The 26,217-nt window shown below is 40.0% G+C and overlaps 1 protein-coding gene across 2 annotated transcripts in view; it reads left to right on the top strand.

The window, feature by feature from the left end:
- LOC145412627 (methionine synthase-like) overlaps positions 1 to 25,754 on the top strand; it is a 419,211-nt gene extending 393,457 nt beyond the window's left edge. For both annotated transcript variants that reach the window (XM_080282544.1, XM_080282543.1), the window contains 3 exons: positions 1,068 to 1,236; positions 14,388 to 14,591; positions 23,614 to 25,754. In XM_080282544.1, the coding sequence (XP_080138670.1) occupies positions 1,068 to 1,236; positions 14,388 to 14,591; positions 23,614 to 23,706 (466 nt within the window). In that variant the 3' untranslated portion in view covers positions 23,707 to 25,754. The remainder of the gene's footprint in view (positions 1 to 1,067; positions 1,237 to 14,387; positions 14,592 to 23,613) is intronic.
- Positions 25,755 to 26,217: the final 463 nt, after the last annotated feature.

Raw genomic sequence — 26,217 nt, 5'->3', positions numbered from 1 at the left:
ACTTGGATTATTGTCCATAGTTTGTAGCTTCTTCACTGATGAGCAGTTGGCAATAGTTTATAAGAGTCATTTGTGCTCACAGTTGGAATATTGCTCACCCTTGTAGAATGGATGTGGAGAGGTTGCACTAAAACAACTAGACAAAATTCAGAACAAAGCTGTTAGAATTATAAATAAGCCTGCTATTACAAATAAACTACCTCCCTTACAGGTAAGAAGGAATGTTGCCTCCCTTGCATTATTTTACAGATAATTTTATGGCAAATGCTCAGATGAAGTTACATCCACTGTGCCACCTCTCCATGTCTTCCACTGTGCTACGTGGGCATCTGGCAGCACTCCTGACTAGTCTATCACACTGCCATATTGCAGAACTTCCACCTATCAGAAATCTTTTATTTCCCGAACTGCATCTCTTTGGAACTCGCTTCCCCAGAGTTGTTCCCCCCAAACTTCAACCTGCAGCTGTTCAAGTCCAGCTGTTACGGATTTTTTATGAATGGAGAGCACCTGTAATCTGGTGTATGGATTATTGTTTTATTCATTTGTTTTTCCTTCATCTGTACTGCCAAAAAAAAAAAAAAAAAAAAGTTAAATGCAGTATTGTTTAGTTTATATCTTACCACTCACTTGATGTAGTGCTGCTCTTGGGCAGTTGCCCATTCCTTTCTTCCCTCCATCTTCTTATGTCCTCTTTTCCTTCTTTCTTTCCTCTTCTTTCTGTCTACAGGTGACTCTGCTCTGAGTGACGAGCTAAATGGTTTCCCCTACACCAAGAAACTATTTACCATGCTGGGTGGTAACCATATAACCAAACTTTGGTGCCTGGAGGTTTAGTGGGTAAGTAAGACACTCCAGGTGGACTGAGCCTGTGTTGGTTTATAACCAAGAAGTGGTTGGGGTTTATTGCTCACGTAATGCCACTCAGGGATGAATGAGGCTGGTCTCTCTCATCTTAAATTCAGGACCAACTTGCCTAGTCCCGGGCTCCTATGCTCTGCATGGGGCAACACAGGATTATATGATGATGATGATATAATTTTAAGTAGTTGTTTTCACTTATACAGGTTTGAGGCAGAATTTGATGACTACAATGTAATCCTGGTGAAGGCACTAGCAGACCGTCTGGCTGAGGCCTTTGCAGAAGAGCTTCATCAACGAGTGAGACAGGATCTGTGGGGGTATGCTTCATCAGAGTACTTGGAAGCTAGTGATCTCCACCGCATCAAGTACCAGGTCAGGTCATACTTGTTTAATAATACTGTATTTTGTATTCTTTATCATCAGGGTCTCCATTTGATTTCTAGCTGTAATTTTGTATCACATATTCATCAGTGTTTTGGACTGTGGGATCCTTTATTGACCACTCAGGCATTTCATGTAGTAATGGTAGGAATCAGCCTAGACCCAGATAGCTGTCTTGACATAAATGTGCTTCATAAAACATGGCGACTCCTCCAGGGTTGTTGGTGTCTTGTCTGCTCAGTCTCCACATTTCAGTATTTTGTCACACATACCATCAACCCTTGGTTTTTTCTCCATTTTGACATTTTTTTGGTGTTGTAAGGGAGATGAATGTGAGAATGTTAGGTGGACATTTGAGTTTGGTGAAAGCTGATGGTAGAGTATGGAATTTGAATCAGCTGCTGTTTGTGGATGATACTGTACTGGTGGCTGATTCGGAAGAGGGATTGAGACATTTGGTAGAGGAGTTTTGAAGGGTGTGTGAAAGGAGGAAGTTGAGAATAAATGAGAACAAGAGTAAAGTGATGAGGTGTACAAGTCTGGTAAATGGTAGGATAATAAATGTAGTTCTGAATGATGGGTTGCCTGAGGAGGTAGTTTTAAGTATTTAGGGTCACATGTTCTTGTTGATGGAAGAATAGATGTAGAGGTGAAGTTTAGAATGAATGAAGCAGGAAAGGTGGGAGAAATGAAAAAAGTGTTTAGATGTCATTCGCTTAGAATGGATGTTAAGAGAAGGCTGTATGAGGGTGTAGTGGTACCAACTGCATTATATGGGGCTGAAACATGGAATATGGGTGTAGCAGAGAGGAAGATTTTGAATGTAATAGTGGTAAAGTGTCTGAGGAGTATATGTGGAGTGACGCATATGGATTGAGTGAGAAATGATGAAGTGCAAAGGAGCAATGGAGTTATGCGGGAGATGGCTGAACGAGTTGAACAGAGAGTGTTGTGATGGTTTGGGCATGTGGTGGGAATGGGTGAAGAGCGATTGGTGAAAAAGATAACTGGTTCAGAAGTGAGAGGTGTAAGGCTGAAAGGAAGACCACAAATAGGATGGATGGACAGTGTGAAGAGAGCGAGAGGGATGTCTGTAGAGCTAGGAAGAGTGGCTGGGCATGATAGGGATGACTGGAGAGAAATTGTGAATGAATAAATGGTGACGCGGTCCTGAGGGTACTGTATATTCTCCCTCATTTGGTCTGAGCTGATCAGGTCAGGTGTGGGTAAGGGGATGGGTCAGTTATGATGTGGCAGGGGTAAACCAGCTCTGCTGTTGGGCCCTGCTGTGGATGTTGCTGATTGCTCTGTGCAGTTGACCCTCATGCGGTGTGGTGCGGTGAGGATTCGTCCCACCTCCCCTTGGAGCTAAGTTATGAGTAATGTGTGTGTGTATGTTGATGAGTAAATTGGGAGTGTGTTGTCCAGTCTTGGCTACTCTCCTTTTTGGGGAGAAAGCAGAGATAGGTAGACATTTTTCTGATCTCTCTCTCTCTCTCTCTCTCTCTCTCTCTCTCTCTCTCTCTCTCTCTCTCTCTCTCTCTCTCACACACACACACACACACACACACACACACACACACACACACACACACACACACACACACACACACAGAGGACGTCCCAGGCATCGCTCCTGACCTTGAGTAGTTTCAGGAATTTTGTCTGTCCTGCCTCCTAGGGTCTTTCTTTAAATTTAAAATAATGAAAGTTGGTAGACTACCAAAAATGTAAAGATTTGTTGGCAATAGTATACATGAATGTTTGTGGCTTATTGGTAACAGCTGTTTAGGTACTTGATCGGTACGTTAAAGATGGCCGAAAATGTAAACAATGAGGGAATGGAATTTCAAGGATTTGATGCTAATACTAATGTCATGGACCTGGTGAAAACATTAATTATGAGGATTAGTGAACTCGAAAAAAAAGTAGAGAATCTAGTGATAAAGGATGTGTCAGGAAATACGGAAACCACCATACAGAGTCTAATCCAGTCCAATGAAACAGCCAATGAAGAGATTAAGAATTTGAAGCAGGAAAATGTTGAACTGAGGAGGAAACTTGAAGAGAGTACTAATAAAACGGAGAAGGTGAGTAATGTACTAGAAGAACACAAGGCAAAGTGGGCACACGTAGAGGAAGAACAGAAAGAAGTGGTCAGCTTAAGAGAGATCATCCAGGAAGAAAGGGAAATGAACAAGAAAGAAATGGAAGAAAATGTAGTGAAAATACTGAAGAAAAAAAGAGAAAATAGTGAGAGAAACTGTAGAAAGGAACAGATGTGTGATAGTATTTGGAAACAGGGAAGAGGAAGAAAAGGTTAGGTTCGCAAGACTCGAGAGAGACACGAACATGGTGAGAGGAATATTAGGCAAGATTGACCCCGAAGGAAACAAGTGGGTAAAAGAAATTGAGGAAGTAAGGAGGATAGGGCCTTATAAGAAAGGGGAAACAAGACCAATGAGAGTCAAGTATACATCAGAAAGTGTAATAAATGAGATACTTAAAGTGACCTGGAAATTAAGCAAAGAGGCGGGGATGGAAAATATTATAATAAGAAAAGATCTGAATGAAGAAGAAAGAGAAGCTTTAAAATCATTAAAAGAAGAAGTAAAGGAAAAAAATGATAAGAGGACAGAGGAAGAACGTAATACTTTTTTTTGGAGAGTATTGGATATGAAAGTAAGGAAATGGTATTTAAGGAAATAGAAGTGAAGGAAATTAGGGGGGATGTTTGTGAAAGATCAGAAGTTGAGGAAGTGGTACGGACAGAGAGTAGGAGAGAAGAGGGTATTTATAATGTCAAAAATAATTTGAAGGTGATATATACTAATGTTGATGGTTTCATATCGACAAGGATCGAAATTAATGATTTCTTGAGAGAACATGAACCTGATGTCATGTGCTTTGTAGAGACCAAATTAAGAGAAGATATTGATGTTCATTTGGGAGATGGTAAATACAAACTGTGGAGAAAAGACAGAAAAGAAAAAAAAGGGAGGAGGAGTGATGATAGCAGTGAAGAACAACATAAATGTAGATACTGTGGAAATGGGAGAAGGCAGGGCTGAAGTGATACATATGAAATTAGAAACTGGAGAGAATGTTAAGAGAGATATGGCGGTAGTGTGTATGTTCCCCCAAAGACGAGAGCATGGAAGGATGACGAATACCATGAGATGTTGTCAGATATGGCTAGCTACTTGCAAAAAATAATTGAGAAAAGCAATAATATAATTTTGGTGGGTGACTTTAATTGTAAAGAGGTGAACTGGGAGGAATGGTACTTCCGGGAGGCGGCGAGGATTCGTGGGGTACTATGTTATTAAATATAATAATGAATAATGTGATGACGCAGTGGGTAAAAGAAGAGACACGGTTTCGAGGTGAGGACACACCAGCAAGGTTAGATTTACTGTTCACCAAAGAACCTGATGTAATAGAATCATTGGAATATCTCTGTCCTTTGGAAAAAGTGATCACGTGGTCATTGAGTTCCAGATGTTAATAGGAAACGTCGAGCCAAGAGGCGAGGCTTCATAGACAGGGAAGATACAACTTTGGGAAAGCAAATTTTACAGGACTGAGAAACTTTTTTGAAAATGCGGATTGGAGAAAATTCAGAGAAACAAGAGAGATACAGAGGACGTGGGATATCTTTCTAGACCTCTATAATTTGGGAGTGGAAAAATTTGTACCAAGAGTAAGAGGGAAAGAAAACAGGAAAAAAAGAGTGGTTTAATAGAAGGTGTATGATAGCCAAAAAAGAGAGAGATAAGGCGTGGAACAATTGGAGAAAGAGAGGTAACGACAGAACAAAGGAAGAATATAAAAGAACAAGAAACGAATACACAAGAATACGTAGGGAAGAAGAAAGGAATTTTGAAAAAGGTATAATTGACAAATGCAAGGATGCACCCAAACTGTTTTATAGATTTGTTAATGGCAAACTGAAACAAAAGGAAGGAATCACCAAGCTGAAAGTAGATGGAGAGGTCTTTAATGATGCGGCAATGCAAGCAGAAATAATGAACAAACGTTTCCAGTCAGTTTTCACTAAAGAAAAGGAGCTTGTGGAAGGGGAGGGAGTGATTAGAAATGTTCCGGTGATGAAAGATATAAAAGTGGAGGTGCAGGAAGTGTATAAATTACTGGAAACTCAAGATGTAAGGAAAGCCCCAGGACCTGATGGAATTTCTAATTGGGTACTGAAGGAATGCAGAGAACAACTGGCGGATAAAATTCACAGCTTAATTGTATGCTCACTGGAAGAGGGGAAAGTGCCAAAAAGAATGGAAGAGGGCAAATGTGGTACCAATTTACAAGGGAGGAAACAGGGAAGAACCCCTGAATTATAGACCAGTGTCTCTAACCAGCATGGTCGCAAAATTGTGTGAGAGAATCCTGAAAGACAGATGGATAAAATATCTGGAAGAGATGAATATTTTGGCTGAATGTCAGTTTGGATTCAGAAGTGGAAGGTCATGTGTTTCAAACTGGTTGAGCTTTTACTCAAGAAGCGTTGATGTGGTACAGGAGAGAGATGGTTGGGTGGATTGTGTGTACTTAGACTTAGAAGGCCTTTGACAAGGTACCTCATAAGAGACTAATGTGGAAACTAGAATATATAGGAGGACTAAAGGGGAAACTTCTGGAATGGATGAGAGACTTTTTGAGAGACAGACAAATGAGGACAGTAATAAAGGAAAAGATGTCTGGATGGAGGAAGTAACAAGTGGAGTCCCTCAAGGCTCAGTGTTGGCGCCAGTAATGTTCCTGATTTATGTAAATGATATGGTAGATGGAGTGAACAGTTATGCGAGTCTGTTTGCTGATGATGTAAAGATCTTGAGGAAGATAGAGGTTGAGGAGGATTGTAAAATACTGCAGGAGGATTTGGATAGGATACACAATTGGAGCCGGACGTGGGAAATGAAATTTAATGTAAAGAAATGTAAAATATTGGAAATGGGTAAAAGTACCAGGAGACCATCACTGAATTATTTTTTGGGTAATGAATTAATCACAAAAAGGAGAGAAGAGAAAGATTTGGGAGTGCTGGTCCAAGATAGTGTGTCACCAGAAAAGCACATTAACAAGATAGTTGGAGAGACTTATAAGCTCTTGACTAACATAAGAGTAGCATTTCATTATATGGATGAGGAAATGATGAAAAAATTGATAGTGGCCATGATCCGCCCCAGGTTAGAATATGCAGCGGTAGTGTGGTCCCCACACAAAAAGAAAGATATAAACAAGATTGAGAGAATACAAAGAACAGCAACCAAGATGGTCCCCAGTCTGACAGACCTGTCATACAGAGAGGCTGGAAAAACTGGATTTGCCTTCGTTAGAGGAAAGGAGAAAGAGGGGAGACATGATTGCGGTGTTCAGGACCATGGTGGGAGTAGATAAAATTGACAAAGAAGATCTGTTTGTATGGGATAAGAGAGCAACAAGAGGACATGGAATGAAATTGAAAAAGTCAAGCTGCTTGAAGGATATCAAGAAATATAGCTTTCCTTACAGAAGTATAGACTTATGGAATAGCCTGGACAAAGAGATCGTCCAGTCTAAAAACTTAAACGAGTTTAAAGTTAAATTCGACTTATTGAGAAACAGCGACGGAAACCCACGAGCATAGTACATTCCGTGTATATCACAATTAGGTATATTCTTAAATATTTGGAACGACTTAGACAAAGAGGTGGTGCATGAGAAAAACATTCATGTGTGTAAAGGTAGACTTGATAAATGTGGATATGGAGACAGGACAACACGAGCATTGCTCAATTCCTGTATACTACAAATAGGTAAATACAAATAGGTAAATACACACACACACACACACACACACACACACACACACACACACACACACACACACACACACACACACACACACACACATTCATTTCGAATCTTACCAGCTAGAACAGCAGGCAGATAAGATTCACGGTTTAATTATATGTTCTCTGGAAGAGGGGAAAGTGCCTCAAGAATGGAAAAGGGCAAATGTGGTATCAATTTATAAGGGAGGAAACATGGAAGAACCCCTGAATTATAGACCAGTGTCCCTAACCAGCATGGTTGCAAAATTGTGCGAGAGAATCCTGAAAGATAGATGGACGAAATATGTGGAAGAGATGAATATTTTGGCTGATATGTCAGTTTGGATTCAGAAGTGGAAGGTCATGTGTTTCCAACTTGTTAAGCTTTTACTTAAGAGCAAGTGACGTGCTACAGGAGAGAGACGCTTGGGTGGATTGTGTGTATTTAGACTTGGAAGAGGCCTTCGACAAGGTACCTCATAGGAGACTATTGTGGAAACTAGAGCATATAGGAGGACTGAAATGAAACCTCCTGGAATGGATGAGTGATTTTCTGAGAGACAGACAAATGAGGACAATAATAAAGGACAGGATGTGTGGATGAAGAGAAGTAATAAGTGGAGTCCCCCAAGGCTCTGTGTTGGTGCCAGTAATGTTCCTGATTTTCGTTAATGATATGGTAGATGGAGTGAACAGTTATGCAAGTCTGTTTGCTGATGATGCAAAGATCCTGAGGAAGGTAGAGGCAGAGGAGGACTGTAAAATGCTGCAGGAGGATCTGGATAGGATATATGATTAGAGCCAGAAGTGGGAAATGAAAGTCAATGCAAAGAAATGTAAAATACACTCAATCCTTGTAAATCACAGCAATTTGGGTCTGGACCACCGCCTTGATTTACAAATTTCGCGGTTTATAAATAATAACTTATGTGAAAAATGAATTTGGGTCTGGACTTTGGCCAACCACCCTCCACAGCACCCTACCTACACCTATCTAGGCACCATCAAACACAAACATACAAATTTAGGAATATTCAGTGCATGTATTTAATAGAAATAAGTAATGTTAAGGGATCTCACCTTAATCCTATGATGATATTGCTTAAGTGAATGAAGTGGGGTGGTGTTGGGAAGAACTTAGAACCTCTCAGCATGAGGTGGGGGTGCTCCCTCATGCTGTTCTCCCTTCTCCAGCTCCTCTGCCTCCGTCAGGAAGCCCTCAAAGTCTGCCTCAGAGATGACAGATGCTACGTCATCCACGTCCTCAGTGTGTGAAGGGCCAGGCTGTGGTTCAGGCTCAGCTTCTGCCCTTACCCGGGCAGAGTAGTGGGTGATGAGTTCCTGATGTTTCTCATAAACTCTGCTGCATTAGAATGCACACTTGCCACCAGGGACGGGTGGTGATTGGTTGTTGGGTCGCGATTTTCAAATTGAATGCCGCAGTTTCCGATTCTCCTCGGAAAAGGCCCACTTCGGTGCCTAGATCCGCGATTTTCGTGACTTAACAGCAAATAAAGGGTGCCGGCAGTCTGACAGCCACTTAGCCATGATTTACAAATCTGTGATTTGTAAACACATGATTTACGAGGATTGAATGTATAGGAAATGGGTGAAAGTACCAGGAGGCCATCACAGAATTATTTGTTGGGTAATGAATTAATCACAAAAACGAGAGAAGAGAAAGATTTGGGAGTGCTGGTCCAAGATAGTTTGTCACCTGAAAAACACATTAACAAGATAGTTAGAGAGACGTATAAACTCTTGACTAACATAAGAGTAGCATTTCATTATATGGATGAGGAAATGATGAAAAAATTGATAATGACTATGATCCGCCCCAGGTTAGAATATGCAGTGGTAGTGTGGTCTCCACACAAAAAGAAAGATAGAAACAAGATTGAGAGAATACAAAGAACAGCAACCAAGATGGTCCCCAGTCTGGCAGATCTGTCATACAGAGAGGCTGGAAAAGCTGGATTTGCCTTCCATAGAGGAAAGGAGAAAGAGGGGAGACATGATTGCAGTGTTCAGGACCATGATAGGAATAGATAAAATTGACCGAGAAGATCTGTTTATATGGGATAAGAGAGCAACAAGAGGACACGGAATGAAATTGAAGAAGTCAAGCTGCTTGAAGGATATCAAGAAATACTTTAAAGCGTTCCTTATAGAAGTATAGACCTGTGGAATAGCCTGGACAAAGAGATCATCCGGTCTAAAAACTTAAATGAGTTTAAAGCTAAACTTGACTTCCTGAGAAACGGCGACGGGACCCTACAAGCATAGCACATTTTGTGTATATCACAATTAGGTATATTAGGTAAATACATAAATATTTGGAATGACTTAGACAAAGAGGTGGTGCAGGCAATAAACCTGCATGTGTGTAAAAGTAGACTAGATAAATGTGGATATAGAGCCAGGACAACACGAGCATTGCTCATTTCTTATATACTACAAATAGGTAAATACACACACACACACACACACACACACACACACACACACACACACACACACACACACATAAAAAAGGAGACCAGCCTATTGTGATTATGTGAATGAATACGCGAGAGGTGGTCCTGACGGATATTAGCAAAAAAACTCAGGTTTCAGTTATAAAATAGAGTACACGACACAGTGGACTTACAAAGTTTCCGTATGGTTGTATCATGGGAGAAAGGGATAGTTCATTGTTTATATCTGGTGGCGGTGAATTTGCGGGCTTCTTCGATGAAGATAAGGGTAAAGGAAGTACTAAACTGAACCAAACAAGAGTAGCAGGAGTAGAGAAAATGGTGGAGAGGAATGTCCAGGAGTTAAAAAAGGTATGGTCAGTAATTAGAGAGTTGCAGTAACGGACCATAGAACAGGAGAAAGAGATCAAAGTAATGCAGAGCAAGTTGGAAAATGTATGCACACACAGTGCTGAACAAGAAAGTCAAGTTACAGAATTAAAAGTAAGTAACAGATCTGCCTCAAATGAAATAAAACAGCTCAAGAGGGAAAATAAGAGGTTGGAAGAAGAAAGGGACAGGATGAAATGTAAACTAGATGAGAGTGAATCAAAATCAAGGATGAAAGATGAACATAGTAAGGAAATCAAAGAGCAACACAGAGGGTGGAAGAAAATTCAAGAGGACAGAAATATAAATTTGAATGAGATTATAGAAGAACAACGCAAGGAAAAGGTGGAAAAGGAAGTGGTTAGGGTACTAAGAAGTAGAGAATCTTTAGTCAGGGATGTAACAGACAAGAACAGATGCATGATAATTTCACCAGTAAAAGAAAAATGTATGACAGTAAGATCAGAAAGGGAAAGAGAGGAACTGAGTAAGGTTAAAGAGATAGTATCAGTAGTTATGGAGGGTAACAACAAAGTTCAAGAAGAGATTGAAGAAGTGTGTAGTTCAGGAAAGTACGAGGAAGGAGGGGTGAGGCCACTTAAAGTAAAGTCTCAGGTAATGGTAAATGAAATCATTAATAGAACATGGAAATTATCAGACAAAGAGGAGTTCAATAATGTTTGGATAAGGAGAGATGCAAATGAGGAAGAAAGAGCTAAAATAAAGGAGCCAGTAAAGGAAACAAAGGCAAAAGACAAACAGAGAACAGAGGAAGAGAAGACAGTGTTCTATTGGAGAGTTATGGATCAGAAATTGAGGAAGTGGTACCGACGGAGAGAGGGAGAGAAGAGGGAATAAAAAACAACGAAAAGAGTTTGATGGTTTAATATTGGGAAGGGTAGAAATCAATGGTTTCTTGAGAGTACATGAACCAGATACTATGTGGTTTGTAGATACCAAGTTAAGATAGGATATTGATATCCATATGGGAGATGGTAAATACAAACTGTGGAGAAGAGATAGAATAGAAAAAAACGGGAGGAGGAGTGATGATAGCAGTGAAGAACAACATAAATGTGGATACTGTGGAACTGGGAGAGGGTAGGGCTGAAGTGATAAATATGAAATAGGTGGTGGCAACCATCATCCACTCACTTGATGTAGTGCTGCCTACTTCTTCCTTAGCCTTTATCATTCTTTTTCTGTACCTGCCCTTCTCTCTTCCTATTTCTCCCATCATTCCTGTCACTACTTAATGCTTTTCTTTCCATTACAGGTGGCATTACATTGGGTGTCAAGCCAAATGGTTTCCTGTAAGCCAAGAAACCATTTACAACGCTGGTTGGTAACCATATAACCAAACTATACGTGCTCCCTATGTGTCAGGTGGGTTGGTGGAGGGTTAGTGCCCCTCCCTGTAAAACAAATAACTCAGAGTCAAATGACCACCCCATACGGGATTATGGTGTCTGGCAATAGATAGATAGATAGATAGAAACTGGAGAGAATGGCAAGAGAGACATGGCAGTAGTATATGTTCCCTCTAAGACAAGGGCATGGAATGACGATGAATACCTGGAGATGTTGTCAGACATGGTTAGTTATCTACAGAATGTGATTGAGAATAGCAGCAACATAATTCTGATGGGTAATTTTAATTGTAAAGAGGTGAACTGGGAGGAATGGGACTCAGGAGGCAGTGAAGATTCGTGGGGCACTATATTGTTAAATATAACAATGAACAGTGTAATGACCCAGTGAATGAAGAGACAGGATTCAGAGGTGATGACACACCAGCAAGACTAGATTTACTGCTAACCAAAGAACCTGACGTAATTGAATCTTTGCAATACCTTTGGCCTATAGGAAAGTGTGATCATGTGGTCATGATTTCCAGATGATAAAAGGGAATGTGGTGCCAAGAGATGAACTTTAAAGGCAGGGAAGATACATCTTTGGGAAAGCAAACTTTACAGGACTGAGAAATTTTTTTGAAAATGCCAATTGGAGAAAATTCAGAGAAACAAGAGAGATACAGAGGAAGTGGGATATCTTTCTAGACCTCTGTAATTCAGGAATGGAAAAATGTGTGCCAAGAGTAAGTGGAAAAGTAAACAGTGAAAAGGATTGGTTTTACAGGTGTACGATAGCAAAAGCAGACAGGTACATTGCATGGAACAACTGGAAGAGAGAGGTAATAATAGAACAAAGGAAGAATGTAGAAGAACTAGAAATGAATATACTAGAATACGTAGAGAGGAGGAAAGGAGCTTTGAAAAAGGTATAATTGACAAATGTAAGGAAGAACCCAAATTATTTTATAGATTTGTCAGTGGCAAACTGAAACAAACGGAAGGAATCACCAAACTGAAAGTAGAAAGAGAGGTCTATAAAGATGCGGCAGTGCAAGCTGAAATGATGAACAAATGTTTCCAATCGGTTTTCACCAAAGAAAGGGATTTTGTGGAGGGGGAGGGAGTGACTAGAAATGTTGTGCTAAAAGATAGTAAAAGTGGAAGTGCAGACAGTGTATAAATTACTGGAAAGTCAAGATGTAAGGAAAGCCCCAGGACTGGACGGAATCTCTAATTGGGTACTGAAGGAATCCAGAGAACAACTGGTGGATAAGATTCACGGTTTAATTGTGTGTTCTCTGGAAGAAGGGAAAGTGCCTCGGAAATGGAAGAGGGCCAGTATGGTACCAATTTATAAGGGATGAAACATGGAAGAACCCTTATATTATAGACCAGTGTCCCTGACCAGCCTGGTCACAAAATTGTGCGAGAGAATCCTGAAAGATAGATGAATAAAATATCTGGAGGAGATGAACATTTTGGCTGAAAGTCAGTTTGGTTTCAGAAGTGGAAGGTCATGTGTTTCCAACTTGTTGAGCTTTTACTCACGAGCGTTTGATGTGCTGCAAGAGAGAGATGGTTGCATGGATTGTGTGTATTTAGATATGGAGAATGGCTTTGACAAGGTACCTCAAAAGCAGTGAATGTGAAAATTGGAGCACATAAGAGGACTGAACGGAAACCTCCTGGAGTGGATGAGACTTTGACAGACAGGTAAATGAGGACAGTAATAAAAGACAGGATATCTGGATGGAGGGAAGTAACAAGTGGAGTCCCACAGGGCTCGGTGTTGGCGCCAGCAATGTTACTGATTTGCGTAAACCATATGGTAAATGGAATGAACAGTTATGCAAGTTTGTTTGCTGATGGTGCAAAGATATTTAGGAAAGTTGAAGTTGAGGATGACTGTAAAATGCTGCAGAAGGATCTGGATAGGATTCACGATTGGAGCGGGATGTGGGAAATGAAATTCAATGCCAAAAAACATAAAATATTGGTAATAGGTAAAAGTACCAAGAGGCCATCACTGAATTATTTGATGGGTAATAAACCAATCACAGAAGTGAGAGAAGAGAATGATATGGGAGTGCTGGTCCAGGATAGTTTGTCACCTGAAAAACACATTAACAAGACAGTTAGAGAGACATGTAAACTCTTGACAGACATAAAAGTAACATTTCATTACATGGATGAGGAGATGATGAAAAAATTGATAGTGGCCATGATCCGCCCCAAGTTGGAAAATGCAGTAATGGTGTGGTTCCCACACAAAAAGAAAGATATAAACAAGATTGAGAGAATACAAAGAACAGCAACCAAGATGGTCCCTATCCTGGCAGATCTGTTGTACAGAGGGTTGCTGGAAAAGCCGGATCTGCCTTCCTTAGAAAAAGGGAGACAGGGAGTCGACATGATTGCAGTGTTCTGGGCCATGATGGGAGTAGATATAATTGATGGAAAAGATCTGTTTGTAAGGGATGGGAGAGTAACAAGAGGACACAGAATGAAACTGAAAAAGCCAGGTTGCTTGAAGGATATCAAGAAAAACAGTTTTCCATATAGATGCATAGACCTGTGGAATAGCCTGGACAAAGAGATCGTCCAGTCTAAAAACTTAAACGAGTTTAAAGCAAAATTTGACTTACTGAGAAACAGAGACGAGACCCCACAAGCGTAGCTCATTTCCTGTACATCACAACTAGGTAAATACAACTAGGTAAATACACACACACACACATAGCCGTGCTAGCTCCTTGCTATTACAGTCCAATCTGCAGTGTTGCCAACAGTGAACAAAAGCTGTCATGCTTTCAAGATAGCAGTGCTCCCCAGAGCTGTCACATGCTTTCAAGGTAGCAGTGCTCCCCACTAGATAGTCTTGCATAACCATTTGTTCTCTGACATTCACTGGCTTTACTGCAGTTTAAAGTAATATCTCATTCAGAATTTATTTAATATTGTCAAGATATTTTTGAATGACCAGCCTGCGAGTTTGTAGAACACCAGAATTCAGTCATTCACGATATACTCATAAGGGCCGGAGTTTGAAGTTTCTTGCTTTTCCACTTGGCCACAGCCTCCCTGCACTTACTATTGTTATTTTGTTGCAGGGAATAAGGCCAGCACCTGGGTACCCAAGCCAACCAGATCATTATGAAAAGAAGACAATGTGGGAGGTAATGCATGTAGAGGAGGAGACAGGAATAGGCCTCACAGAAGCTCTGGCCATGACTCCAGCTGCATCTGTTTCAGGCCTCTATTTTTCTCATCCTAAGAGCTATTACTTCTCCACTGGAAAGATAGATAGAGATCAGGTATGGGATGTGTAGCTCTGTATTTTGGTCTTTATTTTCACTGTGCTTTAATTCACCACATTGCTATAACAGTTTATTAGCGAAGAATGCATGTAATGTAGTGTCCAATGATGTTCGCCATACAGGTAAGGATTTTAAAATGCCTTATCTTGTACCAGGGTCTTCTTTATTGGATATTCATCACAGTGATGCCACCTATGCCCACAGCTTCCCCTCGGAGGTCTCTCATGTAGCAGCTCAGTTCATAAATCCCCTCAACCTCCCCTCAGTTTGGGAGGCCGAGCCCATACACAGATCCCTAGCCGTGCGACTGGAAGGAATTTCATCTGCTTTAACCTAACTTTTACCCCAATGTAAAGTACTGTATATAGCACTTTTTTTTCCTCACTATCAGCTATCACACAGATACTTCACAGACCAATATGAGGTACTTACAGATTGTGGAACCTCTCAATCCCCGGTCAGTCCCCAGAAAATTGCGGGGCCCCCAACACAACATCTTTCGAGTTAAGTGGATGGACTGCATCTCATGTAAAAAACATCAGGTCTTTGTCTGTACACACAAGAGATCACACATACAAACTAAATACAAGCAAACGACCCTCTTATTTTCCTTAGTTGAAACAGAAATTTCCTGCTCGATAAAATGCAACCAGAGCAAACACAACAAGTCAAAATATCATGTCACCAAAAAATAAGAGAGAGTTTATATTCATGTGATGTGCCGTAATATTCCATCCCCTCAAATAAGACTCTTCTTGTTTACAAAAACTGCTACTACAAGGCACATCTCAAGCACTTACACAAATTTCAACCAAAGCGACAAAGCACAAGTAATGCCACAGAGGGCATACAAAACTATGTTGGTGCCAAGGTAGTAATACAGAGTACACATTAATGCTACAAATGCACAAATTTATTCACCCTTGTAGAGCAGAGCATGTCACACACTCAGTCAGGAGGCATATTCTGGCCTGGGTCCTGACTGTTCAAGGTTCAAACTAACCTATTGTACTGCTGCCTCCGAACAAACACAACTTTGTCACTGGCTTTGCAAACTTACTGTAGGCTGTGTGCACTTCTGCATTGCGCACCAAGCTGTCTCTGCCAGGGAACACGTGTAATACTTCCAAGAGGCTAGCCTAGGAGTACTTCTCCATTACCAGAACCAAGTCCCCTATTTGGAAATTTCTTTGTGACTCCAGCCACTTGTGACACAGTTCTACTAATGGAAGGTACTCCCTAAGCCATCGCTTCTAGAAATGATTACCTATAATTTGAATTTGTCTCCATCTTTTACCATACAAATCCTGCTTGCATGTTTTGCCTTGTGGGACAGTGTGACCTGGATGGAACAAGAGCAAATGATTTGGGGTAAAAGCCTCTAAATTTTGGGGATCATCTGGCACAGGTGTTAAGGGCCTACCTTGTACCTCACAGAATACAGTCTCTAACACGTTCATCATCTAGAACCTGATTCCATAGCATGACAGTCATAATTTTCCTGATTGTTCTTATCTGTCTCTCCCATATCCCTCCCATATGTGAAGCTGCAGGAGGATTGAGCTTCCACTTGATATACATGAGAAGGAGCTTCCCGTTAGCCTGTCAGTTGCACTCTCAGTGATCTGAGACACTGCTAATGCTGTCTGCACCTACTTCACTTCTTTGTCATTGTTCAAGATTTCAGGATTTTCTTCAGGACGCTCTGTCCTTCTTGCCAGAGGAACTTCAGCCCCTGTTGCCATCTTGCATTATTAATCATTTCATCTCCAGTTTATTACCAATATCTCTCACAGCTTTAGACACCACCATCAACACAGCAACTTTAATTATATTGGTGATCCCGGGCATAATGATAGAAGCTACCTCCTTGGCTGTTTTGCTTGTTTCCCTTACTTCACTTCTTTCTATAGTACTTGAGATATTCAGCAGCACTTCTTTTACTGTCTCCCTTACTAAGTGCTCTTAATTTGAACCAGCATAGTGCCATTATAGTCTGTGTTCAATGCAGTAAGTGTTTGTTTACGTGGCAGGTGTAGGCAGGAACAGGGAATGACAGTTTGGTGATAAACACTGCTTCCTGGGCACAATTCACACATTGCAGAAGGTAACAGGTCCTTTCAAGTACTTCTCTGGGCAATGATGGCTTCCAGGAGATTGATTTTACTATAAATATCAAACAAACTATGGAACTGTCTCAGGCATGTCTGATCAATAGTGCTGGTCTCTAATGCGTGCATGTGTGTGTGCTTGCATGCATGTGTGCGTGGTCAGTCAGTCAGGGTTCATGTTTATGCCATCATGACAAAAAGTTTGGACCAGTGAATGCAGATTTTAAAATCCACTACATCCTATGGATGCAAATTATTTTTAATTATTTTATTTGGAGATTATACTGTATTACCTGACAGCAGTAAATTAACATCATGCCTTTTTCTCCTAGATCACTTGTATGTCTTGTTCATCTACCATTTTGTTAAAACTAGCTTTTGTCTCCTGTCAGACCCAATAAATGGTCAGTACAAAAGTAATCATAATTAAGGTTGTGCCCCTTTAATAATTTATCAGTCAGTGATATCGGTGAATACTAGAGGTATCATTGAAGAATAACTAAAAAGAGATTAAATTTTGTGAATGAGTAGCATGTGATATATAACTGTGAATTATGAAAACTTAATGTGGACCAAATTGATATATTGCCCATTGCACTTAGTGTTCACATGATAGTTCTACTCTTAATTTTTCTAATTCTGTTTTTGGATCTAACCCACATTGCTCATTAGCACAAATTAGATTTAGGATGATAACAATGAACACATACAGTATACTGTCATGAGTAACAATACTGGATTAATATTAGTACTGTAGTACAGTGAGTCCTTGATAAAGAAAAACCCAAAGTACAAATTTTCTATGTTACGAAAGCGATGAATACAGTATAGGACAAATTCCACAGTACGAAAGTATCTTCTTTATCAATGATATGAAAAGCGATACACAAGGAAATACGAAAAATTCAAAATGGGTGCTCGCTTGGGGCGAGGAAACGAACTAACCCTTCTCTGGTAAACAGTTTTTCGTGTGCTTCTCAGTTAAGTCCACAGTCTCAGGACAGTTAGCCGTTACGTCAATTCCCTGTCATTTATTTACATATCAGTAACACTAGGGCTGAGTGCAAGAGGGGCCAATGTCAAAAAATGAGGTTTTGAGAAAAATGCATTTAAAAGTTTGCAGATTTTACTAAAATTCAGCTAAGAAGAATAGCCATAAAAGTAATTTTTTCATTGTTGTTTAACCAAGTTGCAATCACATAATGCCTTTTTCAGTAACTTAAAAGCTGCTTTGCATTGTGAAAAAAATATATATATATATGTAAAGAGTATTTTCTTATGACATTTTTTCTTATTCGGTAATGATCAGCACATTTTTAAAAATAAAATCATTGTTACATGTTTTTAACTGAATATTAAATTTACCTAAGTGCAGTTTCCCTATTTTCGGTAATATTTCCATTGTTTATAAACAATAATTTGAGAATTATATATTTTTTTCATAAAAATCATTCCTGAATTGAAAAAAATATAAGGCAATCTTTTTTCAGTATTTAAAGACTAATGAGAAATTGTACTCTGGTGTCATCATCTAAATAATCATCTACACCATCTGCTGCCTGTATGCTTCTGTAGAAATGTCTACTTCTAGCAGAAATCAGAGGAAGGTCAATCAGGTCCTTCAGCTTTTTACGCGCAAGTTTCCGTGGTCCATCTTCTAGTTGTGTTATAGCATCCTCCCTAAGACTCTGGGGACATTGGCCTTTGTAGCATTGAAAGACCTTTATTTTAAAAGCTCCCTGGTACCCTTACCTCCATATGAGCAATTTTTGACATTGGCCCTTCTTGCACTCAGCCCTAGCTGTTTATTTAGCAAGTACAGTACCCTCGCGTCCAACACGCGTTAGTCCAGCACGATTCGGGTCCAGCACGGAGAGCAATTAATTAGTATTATTTAATACGATTTAATTACTGCAACATGAGTGTGTTAGCATAACATGGACAGAGCTCCGAGAAGTGGGCGAAATCCGTAGAGTTCACTCTAGCACGATCACCCCCGGTCCAACACGGTCATACTGGACATTCCCATGATGATGATAGCCAATGAAAACTTCTGATCAAGTAGCCTTCCCCGCCCGCTATCGTGACGTAATCGTGATGTCGCCCAATTATAAACACTTCTGGTGTCACGTGATGTTTTGTTTAAATTTCTCCCGCCACAGCGCCACTCAGTCGCATAATTGCATTGGAAGGTGCTTTTTTCTTGCTGCATTTTCTGCCCTTGTTACTGCATTTTACCCTGCTCACGATGCCTAGGAAGCCTTCTGAGAACCCCAAGAAGCGTCGGCACCTCCCTCAGGCCACCAAGTTAGAAAGCATCGAGAGGAAGAAGAAAGGGGAGAGGAAAGTTGACATTGCCAAGTCCTACGACATGAATGAAGTCAATGTGATCATAATAAAAAACAAGACAAGATCCTGGCAGCCGAAGGCTATCACACAGCACTTCATACCAGGTTTGCCGAGGATACGATGGTAAATCTGAACGGTAACGTGGTAAAATTGCCGATGATACCACGGGCATTTGGAATTCATCTGGATGGATTCCTGCCGAGGATACTGGCAAAACAGTGTGACCAAAACCCAGGCGACTCAACAGAGAATGTATCGTACTACGGCATTGAACATTTAGCCTGACACTGAATACATATTAATATTTTAGATTAAATATCAATCGTTTTGAAACCCTTCTCATCGGCGTGTGTACCAGTTTATAAACAAAGTTGCTTCTCCTTATTCTCTACCGAGTCAGCAACAGCGATCACTTTCCACAGTCACGAGATGGGGCTCTGGCAACAGTGTGAGAAGCATGCACTTTGCCGAGGATTACAGTGCTAGGACAGGCAGAAGCAGGACCTTCCATGGCTGTGGACGAAGATAGTGATTCTGAGTGTGATTTCGAAGGATTTATGAGGGAGGTTGAGGAGGAGCAACAGCCATTACCCGCTAGTGACGCCAGCAGCCATCCTCCGGGGACTCAGTAGGACTACCTACAGCCTTGAATACCACCTTCCATTCCCAGCAAGCCCACCAACACTATCCTAAAAAGTTAGTTATCATTCATAGCACAGTACCATTTATTATAATTACTCGTACAATATTACCAATATATGTATAGGTATATGGTAGGTATTTAGGGTGACTTTTCCGAGGGTTGCTGACATAATTCATTTTTCCCCATAAGCTCTGTTGTTAGTCCAACACGTTTTTGGTCCAACACGTGACCCATGCATGACAATATTATCGTGCTGGACGCGAGGGTACTGTATATTAATTTTCAAGCTATAGGAGACAAGGTGAGGTAAGGTGGAGTGGCCTGGCACTCTACTACACCTGTACACAGTTCAAATCTGCACCTAGTCTTCTCTATGTCTCCTGTAGCAGCCGTGGCTCAGTGGGTTAGAGCGCTCCGCTCTGACCGAAGGGTCGGAGGATCGAATCCACCCAAGGGTCATTGGTAGACATCAGGAAGGGCATCCGGTCATAAAATGCTACATGCTCCAATCCAAAGTCCTCTACTCAGGGGCAACGCCTTAGCCCTTCGGGGATACCAGGCGTAAAACCAAAAATAAAAAAAAAATAAAAATAAAAATGTAATGAGTTATAAAGGTGATAGTGGTTTATTCTTTTTATAATAAATGTAAAATATGGCATCAAATAGTTGGTATTAACAGAAAAAAATATAAATATATTGAAATGTGAATCAGGTGACGAACGATGTTTCACTTCATCATTTAACATAAGGCAGTGTAAGAGACACTGACATTTATATACAGTAATGCCTAAATACCTCAAGTGAACGATGGACTTACTCAAAAATTATATGAATAATCTTCATATTACGTCCACATTCTCTGCTAATCGATCAGTCTCAACCAACTGCATCCAAAAATTACAATAAAAATTACTGAAGACAGCTATGGGAAATGCCATATTATAATTCAAAGTCGACTACAGCGAGGCAGATGCAAGTTAATTATTGACTACAAGTGTAAATTATAAATAATATCCAAAGCCTACGCTGCTGAATGAACATAGACCTTGATAGTCCCCCATGAAAATAGTTAGTATAGTATTAGTCAATTAATATTAAGAATACAGTATTTATACAGTGACGGGGAATCGTCTTGGGTGCGTATTGTCCTGACGGGGAATCGTCCATGTTTTGATGGCAAATTGACTTCACGGCGAATTGTCCCGGAACCAAGTCCATGTCCCTCCTCACAGTTTTGCTGCACGTGAGGATATTTTCGCAGCTCTGCACCTTTTTGTACTGTTTAGACATTCCTCCCAAGCGCCCTGCATTGTCTCCAGCATTGGGGGAGCCTGCTGCAAAGAAGAAGCAGCACCATACTCTAAATCTGGAGAGGAAATTGGAAATTATAAGACGTCACGAGGAGGGACTGGGAGTCTTGGAGATTGGGCGTGCTTTAGGCCTTGCAGCTTCCACCATTGGGACTGTGACCAAGAAAAAGGAGGTGTACAAGAAAATGGCCACCTCATTCTCTACATCTACAGGTATTACTTCAAAATAGGAGGGGCAAAGTTTAGGTGGGGGTCTGAGGGAGTCCTGGGATGCGTCCCCCCATTTCTATGTATATTTCAGTGGGGAAAATCGTTCCGATATATGAAATTTCGGATTACGACAGTTTTTTTGGTCCCTATCCCTTTCGTATATTGAAGACTCACTGTATATAATTTAAATCCAAGGGGTTGTTGTGTTGTAGCTATTGCTTACGTATTGCTGTTCAGGACAAAAAGGAGTGGTCACTGTTGACTAAAAAGCGTGGACTGTTGAACGTAGCCATTGGCACCAACACTCCTGATGGGAGAGTAAAGGATTGGATGATGAATTATTGCATAGTGAGATTATTGTTGGTTTAGTGATACCATACCCTACTTGCATTCAAGCCAGCTCATGGAGTCCCTATTGTATTCATATTCATTATGGTGTTTGAAATGCTGAATGAGACAGTGGTGATTGGAAATGGTCAGTGGAAAAAATGAAATGTACAGTAATCTCTCTATTATCTGACGTAATAGAGCCAAAGGCATGTCCAGGTAATGGCTCCGTCTGGATAATGGACGTTTCCCCTGGCCCCCATTTGTACATAACCTAACTTTGAAAGTCAGTGTAAAAGGCCACTACAGTACACCGTTCAACATTTGTTCCTGTTGTTTAACACTACTCTGTCTTGTCAAGCAGACCTATAAACCACAGCCAAGCAGTTACCATGGTCAAGTAGACTCATCAACCACTGACAAGCAGTCACCACTGCAGGGCCATGACATGAAAACATGAAAAAAATCAGCTACACAAGAAAAATGCAGTGGGCACACAAAACACAATGGTAGATTGGAATAAAATCAAAATAAAATAGAATAAAATCAGAATACAGTACAGTAAGCTAGCATAAAATCAGAGTCAACACTCACGATTTGACCATCCCGCATCAGTCTTACCCAGGATCTCCAGCTTCTCCAAAGTCATTACTACCTTCTTCTTTTTCCCTGGTGAAGGTGCCATCATCACACACTCTAGGAAGAGGCGTGCAAGGAATAGCAAGGCCTGAAGCAGGTAAGAAACTACCACAAAAGCTGCCACATGCACCGCCATAACAAGTGTCTGAGACAAGCTGCTCGCCACGTGGTTGCCGCGTGGGAACTGAGACAGAGTGAGGGGGTCCCTGGTGGATGCTGCGTAAACTAATCAGCCAGACATGGCGGTGCCACTGGGCTGTTCTGGCCCATCTGGGGGGAAATTTTTCACGCGACCATTTTTTTTCGAACAGACGCAAGCATTTTGTCTGGATATCTTGGCAAAATATGTGAATAATGGTTTTGAACAGCCAGATCACAGCATCTGGGTAATGGCCATCCGGATAATTGAATAATTACTGTATATTAACCCTTTGAGATTCAAATGACTATTTCGATCGTCATTTCAGATGCAACCTCAGAGATTCGGATGACGCTTTTAATCGTCATTTTAAGAATCTTTTGTAAAATATTCACCATAAGTTGCATTTATGCATCATAACAAAGAGGCTCGAGTATGTTGTCACGGAATGGTTGCTTTATGTGTGGCGGTACTGCACAGCTGATCTGACTCATGGCTTTGTTTCTTTATAACTTTATTCTTGGTGAATATTTTTCTACAGCAAGGTATAAAATTTTTGATTTTTGCCTAACTTCAACTCGTCACTTTGACTTTTTATTTTCTCTGTTTTCCTTTTATGAACATAGTACAATAAAGTACAACTATTCAGCTTCAAAATAACACCACAACCAGCATCCTTTCATAAAAAGTGTATTTACACCGACCGATCAAAGAAAAACAATGCAAAGCGAATATGCGGCCAAGACTAAAATAAAATTGTGCATCTCTTTCCTTTCGCTTTACTGCACAGTGAAATGCAAAAATTACCATAATCTATATATCATTGTAAAGGTAACTTATTGCATTTTTGCATGGTTTAAACCAAATTTACATATCTTTACTAATTATTTTTTGCCGAATATTTTTCTGTGGCAAGGTATAAAATTATTGCTTTTTGCCTAACTTCAACTAATCATTTTGACATTTTATTTGTTCTCCATTTTTTAACATACTACGATAAAGTACAACTATTCAGCTTTAAAATGACACCAAAACCAACATTCTATCTTGAAAAATGTATTTACACAAAGCAATCAAAGTAAAATGTCAGGCCGCAAAGATGTGGGTCAGCGAGTGTGGCTGACTTTGACACAGACATAATCTGCCTGGCCCCAAAACCTAATAGGGTTAATTAAAAACTATGTTATGTATTATTTCCAAGTGAATAACTCCAAGCAAGGGAAATCCATTGTTTGCAGATTCAGCTGATTGTGGAATAGCAGGATAATTAACAGTATGTCTCATTTGGCAGGTTGAAGATTATGCTCGGCGAAAAGGAGTGGACGTGGCTACAGTTCAGAAGTGGCTTGGTCCCTGCCTGGCCTATGATCCAGCAGAGGAGTAGACAGGCTTACAGCATTGTATTAGTTGCGTGAATGCAAATTCATCGGGTGTTAATGATTTTTCATCAGTGCAACATCATTCATGAAACTTAGAAAATTTCATAAGAGATGTAAATGGTTGTGGGCCAAAGCATTTTATAATTTTTAAGCCTGTATTTAGCACTGTAGCCAGTAGCTACTTTTTTTTTCCACATAACATTTGATAACTTCAAGGAAATGGTCAAACTGAGGGATTAATATAATGGAGTGCCTTTGAAAGTGCTCTAGCCATAATTAATAGTGTATATTTTTAGGGTCTTTGGCATGTTGCAGTAGAAATTTAAGAGGTATATTGTTAGTGTCTTTGGGATGTGACATTTGAAATATAAATAATATGAATTCATAAGATTGTGATAGTTAGTGCTCATTTTCTTTTTTTTTTTCCTTATTTATTTTGTAACATTTTAGTTTGCCCGGAAAATTCTTACAAGTTGTCAGTAATAGTTTTTTTGCATGAAATTTATAATAGTTTTTGATGTGAAATTTATGTTTATCTGATAGTTTTTAATGTAATTTGTTCAGTTTTAATGTTGATGGTTGGAAAGAAGTACGTTTGACAATACAGTGTGGCTCTATATTCCCTGATGATCTTAATAGCCCAGGAAAGTGTCCTACGGTATCCTGGTCTAACATATCTTACTTAACCTAACCTACCCTAACCTAACCTAACCTAATTAATATAGCCTAAACCAAACCAGCATAATCCAACTTTACCTTATTAAGCAATAGCATGTACAGTAGTTGATCCTCAGTATCCTGTCAGCTCCCAGGAAGACTCTTAGGTGACAGCACTGGCAATGGGTATTATTGGCAGCTTTTAAAATAATGCCATTTGCCTCTAAGTCCACAATGAATTAGCAGTAACTGCAAAATTGCATACTAAAGTTCCAATATAGCTAATGTGCTGTTTCCTTTCAATTTACAGAGCCAGTAATATGGAGAAAGTTGTGATAGTATAATTCTTCATTGAACTAAAATGAGAACTGCTGGTTATGTACGGTAGGTCCTCACTTAATGTGTTTAGGATGCAACTGTGAGACATCTCTGATTCAAGGATAAAAGTACAGAGTACATTTCTGATTTGAAAAAAAAATTATAATGAATTACAAGAGACTGTAAGCAAAGAATAGCTGCTGACGTACCAGGATTTGTAAAATATAAAAAAGCTAATCATCCTCACTATCATCATCATCATCTAATCCTGTGTTATCCCATGAGGAGCATAGGAGCCTGGGGCTAGGCAAGTTGGTCCTGACATTTAAGAAGAGAGTGACCAGCCTCACTCATCCCTGATTGGCATTACGTGAGCAAAAAACCCCAATCGCCCCTTAGATATGAACCAATACAGGCTCAATCCAGTCGGAGTGCCTTAATTACCCACTGAACCACCAGGTGCCATAGTTTGGTTATATGGTTACCATCCAGTGTAGTAAATGGTTTCTTGGTGTACAGGAAACCATTTAGCTTGTCACTCAGTGTAGAGTCATCCATAGACAGAAGAGGAAAGATTGAAGGAAAGAATGACTTAGAGGAAGGAAGGAAGAGAGGACAGGACAGCCACTTGAGAGCAGCACTACATCGAGAGAGTGGATGGTGAACACCCCCACCTATCACCAAAAAAATTCAATCGAGGACTATATAATAGTACTAATTCAGTTATAGCAAAGAGTGTAGGAGCCTTTAGTTCACTCGCTTTTCATAGGAGAAAAGTGTAAGGCTGGGACATAGGTATGGTAGTGCTGCCAGTTAAAGTTTGTTATATGAAATTTTGGAAAAGTGTTGATGATGTTGATATTGCACTTCTTAATGCTTTAACAAAAATAGATGTTGAAATTAGTTAAATGGTATATTCTGGTCATTGTTTTCAGTACTGCTGCAACAAATTGCAGCTTATATAAAACCATTACATGAGTGGTGGTCAAGGGAGGGACATATAGCATTGTTTATTTTTTCTAACCAGAGAGTAAGGGTGGTGTTAATGTATTTCTTTTCTAATTACACTGTATATATTTCTCCAGACTTTTAGTACCTTTCATTGTTTGTACCCATATACAGGCATCCTTTGTAACTGGTATTTCTCTCTTTAGATTTTTTTTCTTTTTTTAACACCCTTTTCCAGAAGACAGTGCCTGAATATTTAGTTACATGTACGGTAATTATAACTGGTAGAGAAAAAAAATGTATTCTAGTTGCACATTTCATGCCTCAGCTGTCTTTTTATCATGGCTACCTTGTCTAGATCCCCAGTTTTAGGTCCCTGTACCATAATGTGTAGAAATATTGTACAGTCAAGCCTCAGTAACGCGGAGTAACTGATGGGTAATTCAGTCCGAGTCATGCAGTTGTCTGACCTACACAGGTATGTACAGGGAGGTCCCGAAGATATGAGCAGTTAGGTTCCATTTGCCATAGTCGTATAATGAATTTTCGTATAACGAAACACGTAACAGTGGTAAAATGTTGGTTGGGTTCAA

The sequence above is a fragment of the Coenobita brevimanus genome, chromosome 93 (assembly GCF_032717465.1).
Source record: "Coenobita brevimanus isolate Jiangsu-jjx chromosome 93, ASM3271746v2, whole genome shotgun sequence".
NCBI classification, from domain to species: Eukaryota; Metazoa; Arthropoda; class Malacostraca; order Decapoda; family Coenobitidae; genus Coenobita; species Coenobita brevimanus.
Note: the sequence above shows the minus strand (reverse complement) of the source record. Positions and strands in the feature narration are given on the sequence as shown.